Source organism: Cervus elaphus, chromosome 7 (assembly GCF_910594005.1).
Source record: "Cervus elaphus chromosome 7, mCerEla1.1, whole genome shotgun sequence".
In the NCBI taxonomy this organism is placed as follows: domain Eukaryota; kingdom Metazoa; phylum Chordata; class Mammalia; order Artiodactyla; family Cervidae; genus Cervus; species Cervus elaphus.
The window spans coordinates 43,188,584-43,209,509 of record NC_057821.1 but is presented as its reverse complement, the minus strand read 5'-3'; the positions used below and the strand labels follow the sequence as shown (position 1 = coordinate 43,209,509).

Genomic DNA, 20,926 nt, shown 5'->3' with positions numbered 1-20,926 from the left:
AGGGGTTTGGTTTTCAAAGAGCTCAGGGCAAGATGGCTGGTTCAAGCCTTTCTTCCTGAACCAGAGACTTCTCAACTGAGGTACTTGACATCTTTAAGCGGAAAGACAAAGACCTTCAGATGTAGTTTTGTTAGCTACTGAGCTGGAAAAGTCCTTAGTGGAGGGCTGAGACCAGCAAGGAAGTCAGAATTCACGTTTCCTCTAAAGAACCACACACACAAACAGGCTGGCTTATGAAGGGAATAGGAGAGGAGTCGGGCTGGAGTTTAAGCTCTTTTAAAAAAGATAAAAAGCAGGGGAGTGGAGAGAAGGTATGGAGGAACCTTCTGAGCGGTTTGTGCATGCACAGGAAATAAGGACTCAGGCCACTTGACATTCAGGGTTAGGAACCTGTGCCTGGAGGGGTGATCTTCAGGACCTCGCTATGGCCAATTCCCCCACGTGCTAGACGCAGGGAGTTTCGTCAGGCATCTTCTCCCTTCCGAGTGCTAATGCCGAATTTCCTCTAAGCCAGGTGAGCTCAGGAGCTATCACACGGCAGCCAGCCCCAGCCACTTACAGGCTCACAGATGTCCGGGAGAGAGCCGGGAAGGGTGTGCTTGTATTTCTGGCTCCTGTGCTTTCAAATAGAATATATTTGACTAAACAGAGAACACAGTCCCGAACTCTCCTGGTTTCCATCTGCGCCTGCAGTCCAGGCCACCAAGAGGAGAGTTCGTTGTTCCCGAGGCCGGGGAGGTGCGGGCTGGCACTTCCAAGACTCCACTGCAGCCAGTGATGGCCCGGACCAAGTGACGGGCGGGTGCGGCCCACCCTTGCTAGGAGGAATGTCACATGGAATGCTTTTGGCAGAGGACAGAAAGTCATCCAGCCGAATGTTATTTAAAAAATATTTTATCAGCATATAAGGTCACTTTGCGAATACGTTAGCATTCGCTTTGAAACAGAACCGTGGACAGTGCTGTTTCCTTTGGTCGGAGCACATGTGCTGCAGCCTCCTCCTGGCTCTCCCTAACCAAAGTTATGCTGCACAGGTGGGCTTAACGGGAAGTCACTTACCTCACTCTTTAATACTGGGGGCAATTTTTAAATGAACAGTATTTCCTGGAGAACCTTCTCTGAAAGGGAAAGAATATATTGATGAAGTATCTTTTGAGGCAGTTAAGACAACTTTGGATCTAGTTGAAAAAAAGATTATTTTTCACTTTGAAACTGCCACCACGAATGCCAATGTGCTTGATTTTCACACTTATCTGGAGCTCAGAATCTTTAAGCTACACAAATGTTCTCAGACAAGGCGATGACTTACAAAGTTTAGAAATGGCATCCGAAGGACAGAGGACAACTTAGTCACCACTGTGGATGGAAGAGTGATGATGGGTACTTTATTCTACCAGTGTGATCCAAAGTCTTTATGTGGTTTTTCCACTGCACCAGGTATGCACAGATATGCACATGTGAGAAAGACAGGAAGGAGACATCTGATGTCATCATTTCTTGAATGCTTATTCTCTTTATGTGCAGGTCATTCAAGTAAGATGAGAACGTGCATTTCCAAACCCCCCCCCCCCAAGTTGTATCTAGTAATCTGTTTTAAATGCAGAGGTAAGGTCGCTATGAGAAATGTCTTTACCAACCAAAGAAATCGACCCACATTAGGCTAATACTTGGCAGGACAGTTCTCTAATTTTCAAAGCCTATGACCTGAGCTTGTAATGGGCAAAGGCATCTTCATTAAAGATATTTCTGAGGAGTACATACACTATCTAACTATCTCAGGATTGCTACAGACATTATACCGTGTGCTTCCCTTGTATCGTGTAAAAAGTTGAAGGCCATTAGGGTGACGATCACACATACTGAAGTTGACTTCCATGCCGAGAGGGAGCATGTTTTCTAGGGAGACAATGTCATCCCTGGAGCATTATGATAGCTCTTAAATCAGGAGGGAGAGGTGGAGGGGCTGAGTGAGGGGGAAGGAGGCAGAGGAAGTGGGCACAGCAGGAGGCTGAGACCGTCTCCATCCTAATCCTCATACTTCATTAGACAACAAGATTTTCCAGCTGGAAGGCACATAAACAATAAGCGGAATAATATCCAAGATAATGCAAACTAAAAGAAAAAATCTCTCTCTGGTGTCAAGTACAGTGTAGCATGAGGCTACCGACTGACTGGACTTGAAACGCAACCTCTAACACAGGGACCGGCTGACGTCAGGGTCTGGGTCAGCAGGTGAAGAAGATGTGATGCTCTTGGTTTGGTTACCTTGATTCTTCAGCACTTAGTAAAGCTCCTGTGCCTTTACATGGAGACCCCAAATCCTTGATGAGACAGAAGATTTAAAATTGCAGAGTTCTACACATATTTATTGTTGCTATGTCCTGCAAGTTAGACTGAGTTCACTGGTCCAGGGGAGTGGAGTCCTCCTTGCTTTTTCCACCACTCAAGAGTTATAAAGTTAACTAAATAGAAGAGATGAAAGAAGCAGTTACGAAATTTCTCACTTCTTTGCCGTGGTTATATGTCCATCATTTGCATAATATAAATAATGTGCATTAAATTTTAAAAATCAGCATTATAATTAGAAATGAGAAAAAAAAAGTACAGCAAGAATCTGGTATTCTTAAGGCAGAACAATAGAATGCTCTTTAAATAGACATTTTATTATATCCACAGGCGATAAAATCCCAGAGCTACTGTTAGGCACGTAAATACAGATCCTGGAAGAAAAAAAAAACAATTGTGCACAGTATTAGTTCTATTAAAAGTTACTTGCAGGAACATCATTTTACTAAAAAAAAAAACAGGCATTTATCCTCCAAGAAAGTAAAACCAAATCCAAGAAATCTGGCTTGCTCACTGATGTGCCACACTCCACAACACACCTTGCTATTAAAAAACCCCTCATCTGATATCATCATCTCCAAAGTACAAATGCGTTCAATATCCAAGGAAATTTCTCAATAAATGTAAAGAATCCCAAGAATTCTGTGGTCACAAAGTAAATGCACATGTACCACAGAGGGACACACCCTTTAACTTCGTGAGCAAAATTCTACTTATAAATATTACTCTACTTCAATATATTGATCCAAAATGTTAAATTTGAGTTAAAATAATGGTTACGTAATTTTTTTTTTTGATATGTGAATCTTTCCCTCTTTTGGCTCAAAAATTGTGAAAGCAAAAGAACTCCTTATAAGAAGTGTCACCCACTGAAGCAGAAAGATCACAATTCAACTGTGTGTAAAATATTCCATCTTGAATGTCACTGAAAATTATTCCCAGTAACTACCGTCTGATGATAGCGTCTCATCAAATTTAAGATGCCATGAGTAGTAGTAAATAAAGTCATGTGCTTTACAAGGAAAGAAAAAAAATGACATTAATAGTATGATACTTTATCTATTGGAAACTGTAAGATGCCTTCTAATTTCAGAAATGTTAAAGCATGAAAAAAATGCGCTAGAATCAATGAAATGCAGTATCTGTCTGTGACTTAATTTATACATTTATCTTGGGAATTTCCTAGTGGTCCAGTGGTCAGGACTCTGCATTTCCACCTCAAGGCACATGGGCTTGATCCCTGGTCAGGGAACTAAGATCGTGCATGGCTCGGCCAAAAAACTTTACAATTTTATTTATTTTCAGTTCATTTTAACTATCTAAATGTAAGACGGCTTACCTGCTAAATATTTAATATTATCAAGCTTGTGTGACTCAAGCATGGTTTTAAGGCCAGCAACCTCGGTGTCTATCTTCCTGTCTGTCTGCGTGACGGCCCGATCCTGCTGGGCGTGCTTTTAAAACAAAGAGATTCACAGCATTGAACCATACTGGATTTGTTCCCTCTGCTGACAGTCCCTGAGTCCCTTCCCGATAGGGTGCAGTCAAGGTACACCCATGGTCAGATTAAGGAGACCTGGGCTCTAGTCTTGAGTTCTACTAGCTTCACGCTATATTGTGTTAGCCAGGGCCTTACCTATCTCTAGGCCTGTTTCCTTCAGTTTGAAACAAAGATAAAAATTAACATTGGCCCTGTCTTCACAAAGGCTGTTTAGAGAATCAAGTGCGATTACTGATGGAAGGAACCTTTTATAAATTATAGGCAGCTTTGCAAGTTTAGGAAGTTGGTGTGTTCTGAACAGCAATGAATATACCTCCTCCTTCTGAATTCCTCTCAGTAAAAGTATACAAAACATGCTTTAAAAAAATGAATGGAATCTTAGGTAGGTAATCTAAAGGCAACAGTGCTTGCCGGACACTATTTCTATTCACATTTTTAAAAAGTTTTCTTCTTTTATAATTCAAATACCACGTGTTTTATTATGAGGCTTGGCTATACCAAGGGCCTATATGAGTTCTTTCCCAAATATAATAGTTAAACCAGATACACAGTTAACACCCAAAGGGTAGTGAGTTTGGCTGATGTTATAAAGGGTTTGTAACATTTCATTAATGTGAATGCGTAAAAGCATAGGAAATACTTCACTAAAAATCCCAGGGCAAGTAAGTAGTCCCCTGTGGTGAATAGGTCAGGTAATGAATAAGTAAAAAAATGAGTGGAGGAGTAAAATATTCCAGAAGATGAGTTTAGTATTCTCTCATGGAAGTCTCTTCCAGGTTTCAGAGGTCCCAGGTAATAAGGACGGAAAAGAAGTTATGCATGCCATAAACTAAAAATATAGTAAAAAAAAAAAAAAACCCAACTCCATTCCTTATTTATTCTTCAATTAAAATAACTAAGTCCTTTGTTAAGTACCAAAAAAATCCTGTGATACTCCACTTCTGGGCATGTATACCCAAAAGAATTAAAAACAGGGACTCCAACAGATATCCACTTGCCCACAGTTAGAGCACTATTCACAATGGCCATAATGATAATCAAAATGTAGTATGTCCATACAAGGGAGTATTATTTAGCTTTAAAAAGGAAGGGGATTCTGACATGCTACAACATGGATGGACCCTGAGGACATTAAGCTAAGCAAGATAAGCCAGTTACAAAAGGACAAATACTGCATGATTCCACTTACATGAGGGACCGAGAGCGGTCAAATTCATAGAGGCAGAAAATAGAATGATGGTAGCCAGCGGGAGGAAGAAGGAGCTAGTGCGTTTAATGGGCAGAGTTTCAGTTCTGCTAGGTGAAAAGTGAATCTTTCCTTACCAGTGACACCATTTCTGTTTTTATTTCCAGCAGCTTCCTTTCGTTTAACGAATACTGAAACAAACATGTAACATAGGTCAGATTCTGATTTATTCCTTTATTTATTCCTCTCCTCCTTCTCTGGTATCTTAAATAATCTGGTCTCAGGACTTCCAAGAATATGTACCATGAGTAGTCACCCCTAGGATAAAGCAGCCTCCCTGCCTTCTCCTTTTGATCTTTTTTAAAATCTTATTTATATTTACTCATTGCTTCAACATCTAGATTCCCTTTTGTCATCTTCTACCTCTCTCTCTGCTGGTTTTCTTTTCATCTCTTTGCTGTGATGTCTCTAAGTCCCTCACACTATTGTAACAGCATTTCCTGGGACCAATTTAGATGGATGCTGAGTCATAGGCTTTTCAGCTTTGGGAGGCTTGAAAAAAGGAGGGTAACAATTCAATTTAGGAGCTATCCCATCTTAACTACAAACAAAATTGGCACTATTTGAAGCTTATACAAAAGAGAAAAGATATAAAGTTGGGAAAAAATAATCTCAAAGATTATTATTCTGTGACATAGATGCTGCCTTCTGATTATAAAACACTATGTAAATACACAGATTCAAGAAATACCCTAAACCATCACCTGTTGGTTTTAACTGAAAAAACCAAAATACAAATCCATGTGGGCATTGTCACAATCCAATGTTACTAAGGGAATTGACTAGTTCTACTCAGAATTAAAATGATATCTTGCCTTTTTTGCTATTAATGACTGTGTAATTCTATCAACACTGAGACCAAAATCAGGCATGTTTCCTTAGGGGTAGGCATCTGGAGTTGCCTAAGCAAATAAAAATTAGTAACTAAAGTGAAGAATTAAAAAAATCCTCAATAAATTAACACTGTTGTTATAGGGGGAAAATTAATACTTTTGAAGTCTCTAGAAACTTTCTAGCTATAAATGTCCCCCTATGACTGCCAGGGAGATAGAGTATAAAAACAGCATTGCTTAGAAGTTAAAAAAAACCAACCACCCAAACCCCAAACCAAGAACTACTTGCAGGACCAAAGAATGCTCATCTCCAGGGTTTCAGAGAGAGCTATGCACCAGATTACCACCAGAGGGCAGGGTGGAATGGGATTTTCTGCATCCCTTAAAATTCCAGCCTTCACTAATACCGACTCAGCCACAAGAGAAAAGACTAAATCTGGACGCTGCCATGATTATAAAAGTAGCATCTATCTGGGCCCACCTCCCTCTACCCCAAAGCAGTTTATAGGCTATACTGCATTTGAGGCTAAACTGGCTGTAAGTATCACCACAGTCAATGCTGCTGGAACAGTATTCTAAGTGCATTAAACAAAAGAATGAGAGGGTTGGTGCATCTTCCTCGATGCATGTTAAACTCATGCTATACTGCTGTCCTGCACTTCAGAGTAATCTGAATTTAGGATTACCAAAAAGGACTTCTCAGCTAGGTTAATAAGTCACATAAATTCACTATTTTAATCCATGCTCACAGCCCACATCTCCCAATCTCTGAGATCTAGTCCTTCCTGACTTTGTTGCTACAGGCATCTTCCTACATCAAGTGGATTCAGAGTTCCTGCTAAGCCTATATATAACCTTTAAGGGCAAAGGTAACCAAAGGAGTTTTTCGTCGTCTAGAAACTAGTCATATGCCAGTGATCATTATATATTTTAGCGATACTAAGTGATTTCCTCTTCATGGTTAAAAGTGTTTCAAGACTAGAAAGGCAGGTAACATTGGCATAATAATTATTTTGTACATCATATGGGGGGGCTTCCCTGGTAGCTCAGTGGTAAAGAACTCCAATGCAGGAGATGCAGGTTCGATCCCTGGGTTGGGAAGATTCCATGCCTGGGAATTCCCATGGACAGAGAAGGGCTACAGTCCCTGGGGTTGCAAAATAGTCAGACATGACTTAGTGAGTAAACAACAACAGATATATGTCATATATATATCTCTCTCTCTCCCTTCTGCTTATTTACAACCCATATTTTGTGGTATCTTTTTGGTAATGAAAGTTTTACTTTTCAATTACTTTTCCTAATAGAAAATTTCAATTTAGCGTAACTTAAAGAATCATTTAGAATTTGCATTTCAAAACAATGCAAAAAAGTTCATTAAGATTTTCCTATTAAAAAAACATGGAAATATTTTTTAAACCTTCAATTTTTAATGTAGAATTTAACATTATTTAATATTTATAATTTAATATGATTCAAGTCAGATAATCAACTTAACTTCTGCAAAATCAGGACCAGTGGAGATTTAAGTTAATAGCAAAGAGATCAAGATAAAACTTAATTTATTCATATCTAAGTGATAAACAGTTTAGTATCTCTGAAACAAACAAGATTCAAACTTGACCAAGATTTTAATTTTAAAGTTACTTTTTAAAGTCCTAATCCAAAATACAGTTGAAATAAAGAAACACCATGTCTAACAATCACATACAGGTAAATATTTAACAGTACTTATGAATTGTAAATAACCTTAGATTTGACCAAATGTACTGTCATGCAAAGAAATTAATTCACATTCTATTTTTAAATAAAGAAACATACCAGTTCTTTCACTCTGCTCTTTTCTAGATTGAAGTCTAACTTGGTATCTGTTCGGACTTTGATCACTTCATCCTAGTAGGAGGGCAAACATCAAAGACAGAAAGAAATCCCAAGTGAGAGATCCAAAGCTGGTGTGGATGTGAGCCTGGGTCCACTGCTCCACCGGAGGGGTCGAGGGTAGGGGCCGGGGTGTGCAGAGAAATGGAGCTGGAGACGAGGCAGGTCAAGAGACTGGTTAAGCCATGTCTGCGGGGACTTCCTGGTTATTTATACAGATAATCCCCTTTCATGTTTAAGTCAGATCACAGTGGGTTACTGTTGCTTTTTACATCAAGATTCCCAAATCAATCGCCTTGTGGAATTTATGAGTCAAGCTGTTCTCTGGACAACTTTGGAAAGCAGAGGTGGACTCAAGTGAAATATCAGATTCTGGTTCAAATAAAGATTTCTGACACTCGTCAAAACCTTTTTCTTATTTAACACCAATGTCTTTTCCACTTAAAAAATCAAGCAGCTGGCATTAGTCAGCATTTTAAAATCACATGTAATTTTTTTAAAGATAGTCTCTCCTAAGAGAATGTAAGGATTCCATTTGGCTGTTTTAGAAAAATTTTATTTAAAAATGACTTCATTCCTTCTGGATCACAATTTTCTTAACGGACTTGGTTATAGACATTAGTAACTTATTCTTTGGCTATGTTCTTGGTTAAATCTTCCCGTGTGTACTTTTGAGACACATCACACAAATATTTAAGACAGAAGTAATTTTTTAGGAACACATAAATATTTTGGACATTTATTACTGAATTTATGTAACTATAAATGAGCACGCAAACAGGAATGAGGCTCTTACCATTACTTGCTGTTTTAACCGATGGAGCTCAAGTTTTATTTTCTAAAAAAAACATTAAAAAGAAGTCAGTCAAGGATATGGTTGGAAGGTTAGAAGAAAAACATAAAACTTGGTAATAAACAAATATTACAACATGTGTTTATGAGCAAGTTCTTCAAGTTCTTTCCTCAATTCAACATGAATTTTAGCCATGTTTAGAACACAACCGCAACTGATTAGTCTCAGAGGCAGAAATGATCATTGGTCATGCCAGGATGGTACTATAGACAGGGCGTGTCTTGAGGGGTTTCAATTCATGTTGAAGGCCACATACAATTAGTAACACAACTGTCTTCAACGGTCTCATTTCCTTCCAGAGATGCTTTAGTACCTCTTTCAAGTTTCCTTTTAACTAATTCTGCCCTCAAATAAATGACTTCAAGACAGTTTCAAACTTTATCTTTTTTTTCTAGCAAAAGAAGGAATCTTTTGCTAGATGGGTTCTTATAAAATCAAGAGCAACAGGTGATAAGTGAACTTCCTTCATGGGACTCTAAATAGGACTGAAAACAAAAGATGTGAAGACAGCACCTATTTAAACACTGATCTCATACGCTCACACTTTTAAGTAAGACATGAAGAGACATTTTACAGCTGCACTTATTCATAATAACCCTAAACTGGAAACAACTCTAATATGCATCACAGTAGAATAAGGCGGCAAGTTCCTACAATACCATGAACGATGAAAGACAGTGATCTATTGCTGCAAGACACACTGTGATCCCATTGATAGAATTCTGGGAGAGCAAAACCAGTTAACGGCCATGTAAGCTGGGAGAGCGGTTTTGGCTGTGGGAGGAGTGACCAGACACTGGAGACAGCAGGTCTTGGGGTGCCCGGTCAAGAACTGCCTCTTCATCTGACTGATAGTCCATACTGAAAATTCACTGAGGTGTACACTTCTTTGTACACTTTTGTGTATGCACATTATATCTCCATTTCCTAATAGAAAAGCACTTGATAAATATGAGTGGCTCTTTAGTTTTACCTCATTTTCTGATCTGAGGGCTGAAAATTCACTCTTCTCCAAAATAATCATATCTTTCTTCACGTTAGCGATCTGAGACATTACTTGCTGAAGAGTGATCTCCTGGGAAAAGAAAAATGAAACATATAACCTTGTCTGGCCTAGGAAGTCCTCCTACCTCCTACCATCTCAACCTGGGATCATCTTAATGAGAAACCAGGACATGGGCACATAGAAAGAGGTTCAGCAAGGTCCTCCTCTGTCTCGTAATGAGAAAAGAGTAAGAACTCAAGGCCAGTATCAGCACCAGATGAATCAGTTAAGTGTGGCAGTCAGAGGACCACCAGCTATAATTCCGGCCACGTCTCCATTTATTAAAGCATTTTGTTGTTCAGTTGCTCAGTTGTGTCTGATTCTTTGTGACCCCACGGACTGCAGCATGCCAGGCTTCCCATCTCCCGGAGTTTACTCAAACTCATGTCCACTGCATAGTTGACTAGAAGAATTAGTTTTCAAACTTAATGATTCTATAGAAGTTGAAAAAATAGCTCTGAATAAATATATTTTATGCCATGCTAGCCATTTGCCTCTTGTCTAAACTAAAATTGCTATATGCTGGGACTTCCCTGGTGGCCCACTAGCTCAATCTGCTCAAGAGCCCCAGCAGAGCTACCTGCTGCATCTTGGTGACCATATCTTTGTAGACGATATCCATGTTGGCCTCCATGATCTTGATCAAGGCAGATACAATGACTTCTGCTTGTTGAGTAGTAAACCCTAGGCAAACACACAAAGACAATTACTCAGGAGACCGTAGTTTTCAGAATTAATGAAAAAACAAAAAATCCTTCATAGAAAGGGAGAAAATACAAAGTTACACATGCAAGTGAATGTCTGAATTCAGAAGCAGCTGGAAGTTCAGCATGGCAAGAGGATGGAGCCTAGTCACAGGCTGTGATGTGTCTGTTCCTTGGGACAAGTAGGACACATGAGTATGTACATGTGTGTTTCCTCATGTAAAATGAGGGGTGGGGCGGACTGAGCCCTGACATCCCTCCTTGGGGTCAAAAACCATGTTTTCCGGGAACGTCTAACGACAGGAGACATCTGCTGTGCAAGGTCAAGTGAAGAGATGCAAGACTCAAAATACAGACATTATACAAGCTATTGCTTTTGTAATTTATGAATGAGTCTACGTAGCTGTTATTTTCTTCTGTGCTGTCTTCATTTTCTACAATGGAGATGACTTAATTTTAAATTAGTTAATTAGTATATATTAGTAAAAAACAATTACATTAAGTAGAGAAAGTGTTTATTTTATTTCTAACACAAATCGGTCAAATCAGTGGCTATATAATAATAATTGAGCTGTTAATTTATTTAATGTTAAAAGACAAAATCAGTTCTTACATTTTTTCCTCCACAATCTTCCTCAGTCACTAGTGAGGAAAGCCCAAATTGGAAAGAATATATTCTTTTATATTCAATAAATGATGCTGAACTGAATTACATGAAGACTCAACTTAGCACTGCTACTGTTTTTAATAACTTTAGATACTAACATATTCCCCATTGAAAATTCTAATTAAAATGCTTAATTTTAAATACTTAAGATGCGTAAGTACCTGGTATATAATTCTTTTTGTTAAATACTTTCATCTATAAGAACTTCAGAAGAACGTACTGATTCTTATAGTCCATGGCATATTTGTCTGGATAAAGTTATACCTGATTCAATCTGGATGAGATTAAGCATGGGACTATACGAAAAAAGAACAAAGAAACAAATTCAAAGAAGACAAAAAGACCTCCAAAAACCTATTCTTTTCACTTTATTCAAAATCTTTTTATTTTCAATGTGTGGGTCATGAACAGCTAGCAAAAAACATCACTCAAATGTTAACAGTTTAGCTCTGGCACTGGGATTCAGGGTAGTTTTTCTTGGTTCTTTTCTGTTTTCCTAATTTTTAAAAAATCAGCAAGTCTTTTGCAATTTTTAAAATTTATTAATAAGAGTTCATAATTAAACATAATTAGGCTTGGGGATTATAAAGAAAAGAAAAAGAGAAACCAAAGTGGACTTACACTGGTAAGAAAAGAGATAAACTTTACAGCCTTATAATTTAGAACTACCTACAGGAGGAGAAAGGATAAGAATAAGGAGAAGTTAAGCCTGACAATTTCTGGGATACCAGATGCAAATGAATTCTTTGTATTAATAGTAAAGAGAGGTGGGACAAAATCAGGGCCAGTGAGATTATGGACAGAGGAAGTTCTGTGAATCAGGAGACATAACTCCAGAGGGGGAAAAAAAAGGATAAAGGACAGAACATTCCCCAAGGGATCCTTCCTGGTCTTACCCTAACCCAGCCATCATCCAGGTAAGCACTTTCACATCCTACACCCAGTGGGGTCCTTACATCACTTGTTTTGAAATAGGCAAATACTCACAGGCCAGGGTTTTATATCAAGAAAAATAGGAAGTACATATATTGAAACATTCAACATCAAATTGTCAAAAATAAATAAATGGATTCTGAAAGTTAGGAAGAGAAACAAACCCCACCTTTCATGGGAGAAAGGATTTGGGTCCACTGCAGCTACCCGGCCATAGTCACGCTTAACAAAATGAATGACGTTCTCTTAATATCATCAGACATCTAGTCCATGTAGAGATGTCCCTATTATCTCTGGAATGTATTTTTTATAATTGGTTACTTTGAATACAAGAACAAAAGATCCATGAAAAAGAAAAAAGGAACGAAAAAGAAAAGTGAAAAGACTTCTGCTTATCAAGATAATTTTAGATGCCCCTCTTACTTCTACTTTTCTTTTTAAATTCTGAGTAGAAAGAAGTCATGGTGGAAAAGGCTGACTGTTTCAAGTTTGAGAAGAAAAAGCTGTAAAAATGATCACAGAGCATGTTGACAGTTTTCCCAATGTGCATTCAAGGACATGACTTCACACTCACAAGGGCTCTCTGGAATCCTTAGTACACCCATGCTCCAAAGGTGGGCGGCTGGGAACTGAGAAGGGAGAAAGACTGTGAGGCCACGAAGCTGGAAGCTGGCAGAGCCTGAACCCAGAGCTGCTAACCAACCCACGGACGCACAGAAGGACCCACCCCATCACTGTGTTCTGGGCAGGTAAAGAACATCAACACGGGGCAGCTTTTCAGATATGAAGATGCACAACTGGATGGATGACTATACAATAGCACAGACTGATTTATTTCAAAGGCATAAGCTATGGAATCTGAGAGTCTATGTGTTCACAGTATAAAGAATTATCAATATAATATGTATTCAATTTACACTGTGCATTTGTCTAGACAAGATTAAATATGAGACTGCTCCCTATATACTAAGTGTACTTTCAATAGCTGCCATACATGTCGAAGTAATCTTTTACATTAGTTGGTTCAACAGCACGAAGAGAAAATGTCAGTCTGAATATTTTTTTAAAACCACAGTAAGCTGAAATGATCAATAACTGCTGCTCTGCAACATTTTAATTTCACGAAAAATTTTAGAGCACACGAGATGCACAGGAATAAAACTGTCCCTTCTGGCCTTAGACAGCTGTCCTAGGAGTTATTCCTGAGTTTTGCTGGCTTGTATTGAATTTTTAACCTGTAATACTATACTTCCGGAGTGATGATATAAACATACACTTCACTTGGACAAACAGAAGACATAGGAGAAAAGTCTCAGTTGTACGGATGAAGCAAAAATGCCCTTAAACAGCAAAAAACAAGGACTTAAAAAAAATGGAGATGGATCCAAAGGCGACCTTGTAGACTTCAAAGTCAAAGAGAAGTATGAGAAATTAGGTAAGACCATGAGGAAGCCGTAAGGTAGTGTTTCCCGATGGCACCGAGTGACGACTGGCAGAGGATTACCATTCTCCTCCAGCACACACACTAAGGCATGGGTGTCGAAGTAGCGCTTCCTGTCCCCGGAAGAGGTGAACTCTCTCCTTCTGCTGTCCAGCTGCAGGCTCCCAGCGCAGAGGCTCAGCTCTAGGAAGCAAAGGACACTGTGGTTCAAAACGGGACCTGATGGTAAACAAGAGCAGCTCAGCATCAGGAAAAAGCAAAAAACAAGGCCTACCTCAAAAGCCTGTTTGTTAAATTAACAACGGCTTTATTGAGACACACCTCACATCATACGACTCACCCATTTCCAATGCGTACTTCAGTTGCTTTCAGTATATTTACAAAGCTGTGCAACTGACCCACAACTAACTTTAGAATACTTTCATCAATCCCAAAGAAATCCTAGACCCTCTAGCTACCCTAATTCCCCTACTCTGTGTCCCCCCCGCCCCCCACCTCGGCAATCCCTCAATCTATTTTCTGTCTCGATGAATTTGCCCACTCTGGACATCTCATTTGAACAGAGTCATTAGGTATATGATATCTTGTGGCTGGTTTCTTTCACACAGAGTGGCATTTTCGAGGTTCACCCCACTGCGTTCTATGTCAGTATCTTATTTCCTTTTATTGCCGAATAATATTTCATTGTACAGATATACCAGTTTTTTTTTTTTTTAATGTAGTCACCAGTTGAAGGACTAACTGTATGAAGGCTCTAATTTCTCCACATCCTCAACATTATTATCATCTGTCTTTTTTTAAGATAATTATCCTAGTGGGTGTCAAGTGGTATCTCTCTGTAGTTTTGATTTGCATTTCCCTGACAGTTAATGATGCGAAACATCTTTTCATGTGCTTACTGGCCATCTGTCTATCTTTGGAGAGATATAATTTCAGACCCTTTGCCCATTTTTTAAAAAATGGGCTATCTTTTCATTACTGAGAGGTTTTTTTTAAAATATATCTTAAGATACATATTCCTTATCAAATGTGTAATTTGCAAATATTCTCATTCTGTGGATTGGCTTTTACTTCCTTGATGGTGCCTTTTGAAGCATAAAAAATTTTTATTTTAAGTAAGTCCAATTTATCTTTTTCTGTTGGTCCTTTTGCTTTTGGTGTCACATCTAAGAAGCCACTGGCTGATGTGAGCACAGATATTTACATGTTTTCTAAGGGTTTTGCAGTTGTGGCGCTCACATTGAGGTCTTTGATCCATTTGAGAGTTTTTGTATATGGTGTGAGATGGGGGTTCAACTTCATCCTTTCACAGGTGGATGTCCAGTTGTCTCAGCGCTATTTTCCCCCTTAAATTGTCTTGTGACTCTCATCAAAGATTCAACCGATTTTAAGTGGGTGGGTTTATCTGTGGATTCCCCAGTCTATTCCACTGATCTATGTGTCTGTCCATCCGCTAGTGCCCCATTTTCTTGATTACTTGTAGCTCTTTAATAAGTTTTGACACCAGGAAGTGAGTTCTCTTTGTTCTTTTTCGAGATTGCCTTGGCTATTTTGAGCCCATTGCATTTCCATATGAATTTTAGGATTATATTGTATCAATTTCTGCAAAGAAGCTACTTGGAACTGTGATAGAGACTGTGTTAAATCTGTAGGTCAATTTGGGGAAGTAGCGCCATCTTAAAAATATTAAAGTCTTCCAACCATGAACATGGGATGCCTATTTATTTAGATCTTTAATTCCTTTAATAATGTTATATAGAAATTTCAGAATATAACTTTTGTTGTTGTTGTTGTTAAGTTTAAGGATTTTATTCTTTTTGATGCTGTTACTGAAATTGTTCTTTAGATTTTTCAGACTGTTTACTGCTGGTAAATAAAAATACGACTGAGTTTTGTTTTTGTACAATTTGTATGTTGATCTCGTATCCTGCAATCTTGCTAAATTTGTGTATCAGCTGTGAAAGTATTTTAATGAATTCCTTAGAGTTTTCCACCTACAAGGTCATGTCATCTGTGAATAGTGATAATCTACTTCTTTTACAATCTGGGTCCCTTTTCACTTTCTTGCTTAACTGCCCTGGCTAGAACGTCTGATACAGTGTTCAATCGAATAGTGAGAGCAGACATCCTTGTTCCTGACTTTGCGGGGAGAACAATCTGTCTTTCACCATTAAGTATGAAGTTCACTACGGGTGTTTCGGATGCGCTTAATCAGGTGAGGCAGGTTCCTTTTGACCCAAATTTGTCACATGTTCTTTAACACGAATGGATTATGGATTTCATCAGATTCTTCATCTTTTCCCATGATCACGTGGTTTCTCTCCTTTACACAGTGAATATGGTATACTGCATGTGTTGATTTTCTGATGATTAAGTGAACCTGCTGTTCTTGAGACGGAAGCCCACTTGGTCATGGTGTTGACTCCCTCTTACATATCGCTGGATTTGGTTTGCTAGTATTTTCATAACAGATATTTGTCTGTAGTTTTCTTTCCTTGACTTTGTAAAACTCTACCTTCGGGGAGACATGTTCTAACAATTCATATATTACCTGTTGTATGAATTTCTGTGTGTTGAACCACAGATCCAACCTGTTTTGCAAATTTGTTTCAAGATGCTCATTTGTTTTTTTAAATTTTTTTGGCCACTCCTCATGATATGTGATATCCTAGTTCCCTGACCAGGGATTGAACCTGCAGCCCCTCTACTTGAAGGGTGGAGTCCTAACCACTGGACAGCCCAGGAAGTCCCTCCAGGTGCTCATTTGAAGGAGGTAGCATAGTAATGGTTTCCTGGCCTTTGTATTCCACAAGCTACAAAAACAGTTTTAAAAAGACATGGAACAACTGCAAAATGAACTTGTAATTTTTGTCAAGAAACGCCATTTAAATGTAATAGTTTCTTCTTCTTACAAGCATTCTAAAATTGACAGCAAAAGAAAAAGATGGACAATATAAAATAAAAATCTTTCATTTAAATGTAATAAACATAGCTATATAAAAAACAGTCCATCCTAAAGGAAATCAGTTTTGAATATTCATTGGAAGGACTGATGCTGAAGCTGAAACTCCAATACTTTGGCCACCTGATTCGAAGAATTGACTCACTGAAAAGACCCTGATGCTGGGAATGATTGAAGGCAGGAGGAGAAGGGGATGACAGAGGATGACAGAGGTTGGATGGCATCAACTGGCTTGATGGACATGAGTTTGAGTAAGCTCTAGGAGTTGGTGATGGACAGAGAAGCCTGGCGTGCTGCAGTCCGTGCGGTCGCAAAGAGTCAGACAAGACTGAGTGACTGAACTGAACTGAATATGAAAACCTTACTACATCTTTGTTCTGACTTTTCTAAGATGCCAGGTGTTGTAGAAGAGTGAGAGAAGACAGAATAGTCATCTACTAATTCAGAGTTCAAAGGTTTTCTCAGTAGCTCTTCTAAACATACTTCAGCTGATCAACTCTTATTCTCAACCCCTAAACAGTCAAAGGAAATTCCAAGTAATCAAAAATGTGACATGGACAGGACCCTACAGATCTGATGCTTTTCGTAAGAGGGCAGCAGTGGTTCCCAAGTTACTGGAGAGAGTTGGGTGGCTGCAGTCAGTCTGTACCAAGAAAAGGACCAGGGAACCAATAATCACTTTGTACCAAGCACTGTTTGCAGACCAACAAAACATAAAATGCAGCAACTGCTGTATGTATGTGTGTATCAAACAGTAAAAACAAAACAAACAAAAAAACTTGAGAGTTGCTGAGATTCAAAGAAGCACTCGCCTACAGTATAAGGCCCTTGGTAAGACACACAAAACTCATCCTAATTTAGCCCACTCCCCCTTTCAGCTTTTGTTCTGGCCACCTAAGCTATTCTGATTCCTGCACTTTCAGACTCTGTACTCCATCCTTAAGCTTGGCTTGTCCCCCTTTCTCAACTGGTAAATTTTAAGCATCCCTTTTACCTCTCTTCATCTAATCTGACAATGTGCTAAGCACCCATTATGTTCTGGGCAGGGCATTATGCTACCCTGTAAGGTTCTCTCTGCTAACTGCCCCCAGGTAAGGGAGCAGCCTGTATTCCTTCCTTATCTGTGTTCTCAGCCCAGGACAGACAACCCCATCATAGCACTTAATTACATTTATTTTCATGTCTGTATATCATTCCAAGCTCCCCAAGAGTGTCCAGTCAGTTATTTTTGTATCACTAGCATTTAGCAGAGGTCCTGGTACATTGCAGGCTAGAAATAACTTAACAAAACATCCAACTGTATGAATTTTAAGATCCAGATCTGTCTATAAAGAAAGTTTGAGATGAACTAATCTCCTCTTCACCTACTATTTTCCCTTTTCACATAAGTGAGGTCACTTAAATTTGGCACCTCTTTTTTCATCCTTTAGTTCCAGCTCTGGGCAAAAACTGGCCTCTATGAGAAAACACCCTGACACAGAACAGCCCAAGCTGGATGGCAGGTGAATGAATGAATGCACCTCTTACAGGGCTCTTTACAGCTTCCCCCCCCACCCATTTCAGAACCGTGTTGGACTGTTCCATGGGTTAGAGAGCTTGAAAATATTTGTGACTAGAACTGGCTTGTGAAAAGTGATACAATTATTCTAGTCCCAAATTCCTTTTTCCTAATAACAGTAATCATTCATGTAATTTAAAACAATACTGCAAGCTTATTTTAAATAAATATTATCGGCTGAAAAATGGAGACAGCCTAGTCACGTGACACTTGACCTTCCAACCTGGGCTGATGGAAGTTGAAGTCTATCTTGCCTCCATCACAGGGCAGGGCCTAGGGACACAGCAGTACTCTGGCACCAGAAGCAGCTCTGGGCCACCATTCCTTCTTTATTGTGACAACAAATTGAGGTCCGAGAACTATGAATTCCCAGAATTAATAACCAGGAAACAAGGAAATTGAGCTATGATATGTAATTCTCCTTTGGGGACCTTCAGCACATCAAAGGATATTGAAACACATACACAAAAGAAGCCCAAAGTTAGCCCTGGAGAGAGGAAGAAAGCAAGCACAAAGTTCCTATTCACAAACCATCCTTAGGTCTAAGTAGCTCTACGGAGAATCCCGGACACCAAACAGACTGCTAGGCTGAAGACCAAGAAGCAAAATTCTCATTAGCTGATGGCATCATGAGAGGAAAAGAAATCACAAGTTACTAGCTTGTCAAAAAAGGGCAACAAAAGGCAAAGTACAGAAATAAAGACACAATTACTGCAGCACACTGACCTCTGACCACTCATCTCCCAGTCTCCTACATAACTCGTCCTTCACGCTTTGCCCTACTAACCAGTTTCTTGCCCAGCCAAAGATATTCTTAAATTTCAGAAGCAACCAACACTTACCGAGCATTTCTGTTGAGGAAAATATTTTTTAAATAGCCATCAGTGTGGTTACGGAGAGCCACTGATGTATATGTATAGATTTCCCAAAGTTAGACTTTTGCTAATTAATAACGATTACCCCAAATGATTTTTTTTTTTAATCAGCAGTTTTAAATCTAGTACACTGAGTCTGCTCAGACTTTCCTCAACTCAAGCAGGGCAGTGATTGATCTCAGGTTCTCAAGGTATTTAATCAAATGCTAACTCCTCAATGAAGCTTATACGGAGGACTCCATTTAAATTAGTAACTGGAGGACCACTCCACTTCCCAACATTTACCCCCTATATATTTTCCGATAGCATTAATCAGATATTATATATATAATTATATATAAAATATATACGAAAGTGAAAGTGAAGTCGCTCAGTCGTGTCCGACTCTTTGTAACCCCATGGACTGTAGCCTACCAGGCTCCTCGGTCCATGGGACTTTCCAGGCATGAATACTGGAGTGGGTTGCCATTTCCTTCTCCAGAGGATCTTCCCGACCCAGGGGTCGGACCCGGGTCTCCCAAATTGTAGGCAGACTCTTTACTGTCTGAGCTAACGTTATTATATTATATACATATAATCTCCTTTGCTAGAATTAAGCTCCGAGAAGGAAAAGAGTTTGCTGACAGATACACCCTGAGTACCTAGGAAAATGCCAGGCAGAGTAATGAACCCAAACGAGGGTCTAAAATTAAACAGCGAAGCAATCCCTTAGTCTCCCATCGCTTCGCGCCTCCCATCGCAAACCTGCTACACGCCCTGCGTGCACCCGACCCGGGGGATCTGCAATTACGCACCCGCTTCCCGCAGCCATCAGTCACTGCCTGCGCCGGACACTGGGCGCCCGCCTCCCGGAGGGTACGGACCTTCCCGTCTGGGGAAGCCCAGGCTGGCCCCGCGGCCCAGACGGCGGGACCGGACAGTCCCCACGCCCGGGAGGAGCCCGGCGACCTCGGCCGGCCCGCCCAGCTCCCGCCGCCCCGGCCCGGCCCTCACCTCTCCTGGAGGACGCCAGGGCGGCCACCCGGCCGATGCACCGGGGGAGCGCGCCCGCCGCACCCGCGAGGCCTGGGGCCAGGCCCGGCTGGCTTCTCCACACGCCGCCGCGCCCGGCCGGGGGTCCCGGGGGTGCCGGGGGCCCGGCGCGCGGACGCTCCCAGTCCGCCGGCGGCCGACGCGGGGCCGCGGCCGCCCGGCGCGGGCAGGGCACCAGAAGGAGGAGGAGCAGCGGGGAGGCACGTGCCGCGCCGCCGCGGGCCGCCTGAGCGCCGGGGCGCAGCGCCCCCGGACCGCCGGGGAGCGCGGGCAGGAGGCGGCGCGCGGGAATTCCGCGGCCGCCCGGGCCTCCAGCGCGGCCGGCGGCCAGGAGGAACAGCGGCCGCCGGCGGACGGACGGGTGCTTCGGCCTCTCGGCCGCGACGGAGCCGCAGTCCATCCCCGACTCGGTCACTGGCCCGGGAGCGCGCTCATGCCGGTCACGCGCGGCCCCCACCCGACACCTACGGCAGAAGCGAGCACGGGCGGCGGCGCCGAGCCCGCCCTTTCCTGCCCGCCGGGCTAGGCTCGGGGCCCACGCCGGGGGCGGGGCTGGGCGGAGAGGCGGGTCTCGGGGCCCGCGCCGGAGGGCGGGGCTGGGCGGGGAGGCGGAGCTCTGGGCGCGCCGGGGCCGGGGCTGGCCGGAGAGTCGGGGCTCCGGGAGCGCTGGGGGCGGGGCTGGGTGGGTAGGCGGGGCAGAGCAGGGGCCGGGGGCGGGCTCGTCTTCAGTTCAATTCAGTCGCTCATGCGTGTCCGACTCTTTGCGACCCCATGGACTGCAGCACGCCAGGCCTCCCTGTCCATCACCAACTCCCGGAGTTTACTCAAACTCATGCCCATTGAGTCGGTGATGCCATCCAACCATCTCATCCTCTGTCGTCCCCTTTTCGCATCAGGTGGCCAAAGTATAGGAGTTTCAGCTTCAACACCAGTCCTTCTAATGAATATTCAGGACTGATTTCCTTTAGGATGGACTGGTTGGATCTCCTTGCTGTCCAAGGGACTCTCTAGAGCTTTCTCCAACACCACAGTTCAGAGCCTGGTACAGATCA

At 41.4% G+C, this 20,926-nt stretch overlaps 1 protein-coding gene across 3 annotated transcripts; it reads right to left on the bottom strand.

The window, feature by feature from the left end:
- Positions 1-2,642: 2,642 nt before the first annotated feature.
- Positions 2,643-20,417, bottom strand: MCUR1 (mitochondrial calcium uniporter regulator 1). Of its 3 annotated transcripts, none has more exons than XM_043908506.1 (9): positions 19,836-20,404; positions 13,511-13,666; positions 10,283-10,386; positions 9,631-9,732; positions 8,601-8,642; positions 7,748-7,819; positions 5,171-5,224; positions 3,686-3,800; positions 2,643-2,720 (listed from the first exon to the last, which is right to left on the bottom strand). In XM_043908506.1, the coding sequence occupies exons 1-9, from the start codon at positions 20,272-20,274 to the stop codon at positions 2,665-2,667; spliced, it is 1,140 nt and encodes a 379-aa protein (XP_043764441.1). In that variant the 5' UTR covers positions 20,275-20,404; the 3' UTR covers positions 2,643-2,664. The 3 variants fall into 3 exon arrangements, with proteins under 3 accessions (XP_043764441.1, XP_043764442.1, XP_043764443.1); XM_043908507.1 differs by having other exon boundaries at positions 13,511-13,630; positions 19,836-20,402; XM_043908508.1 differs by lacking the exons at positions 2,643-2,720; positions 3,686-3,800; positions 5,171-5,224 and having other exon boundaries at positions 7,817-7,954; positions 19,836-20,417.
- Positions 20,418-20,926: the final 509 nt, after the last annotated feature.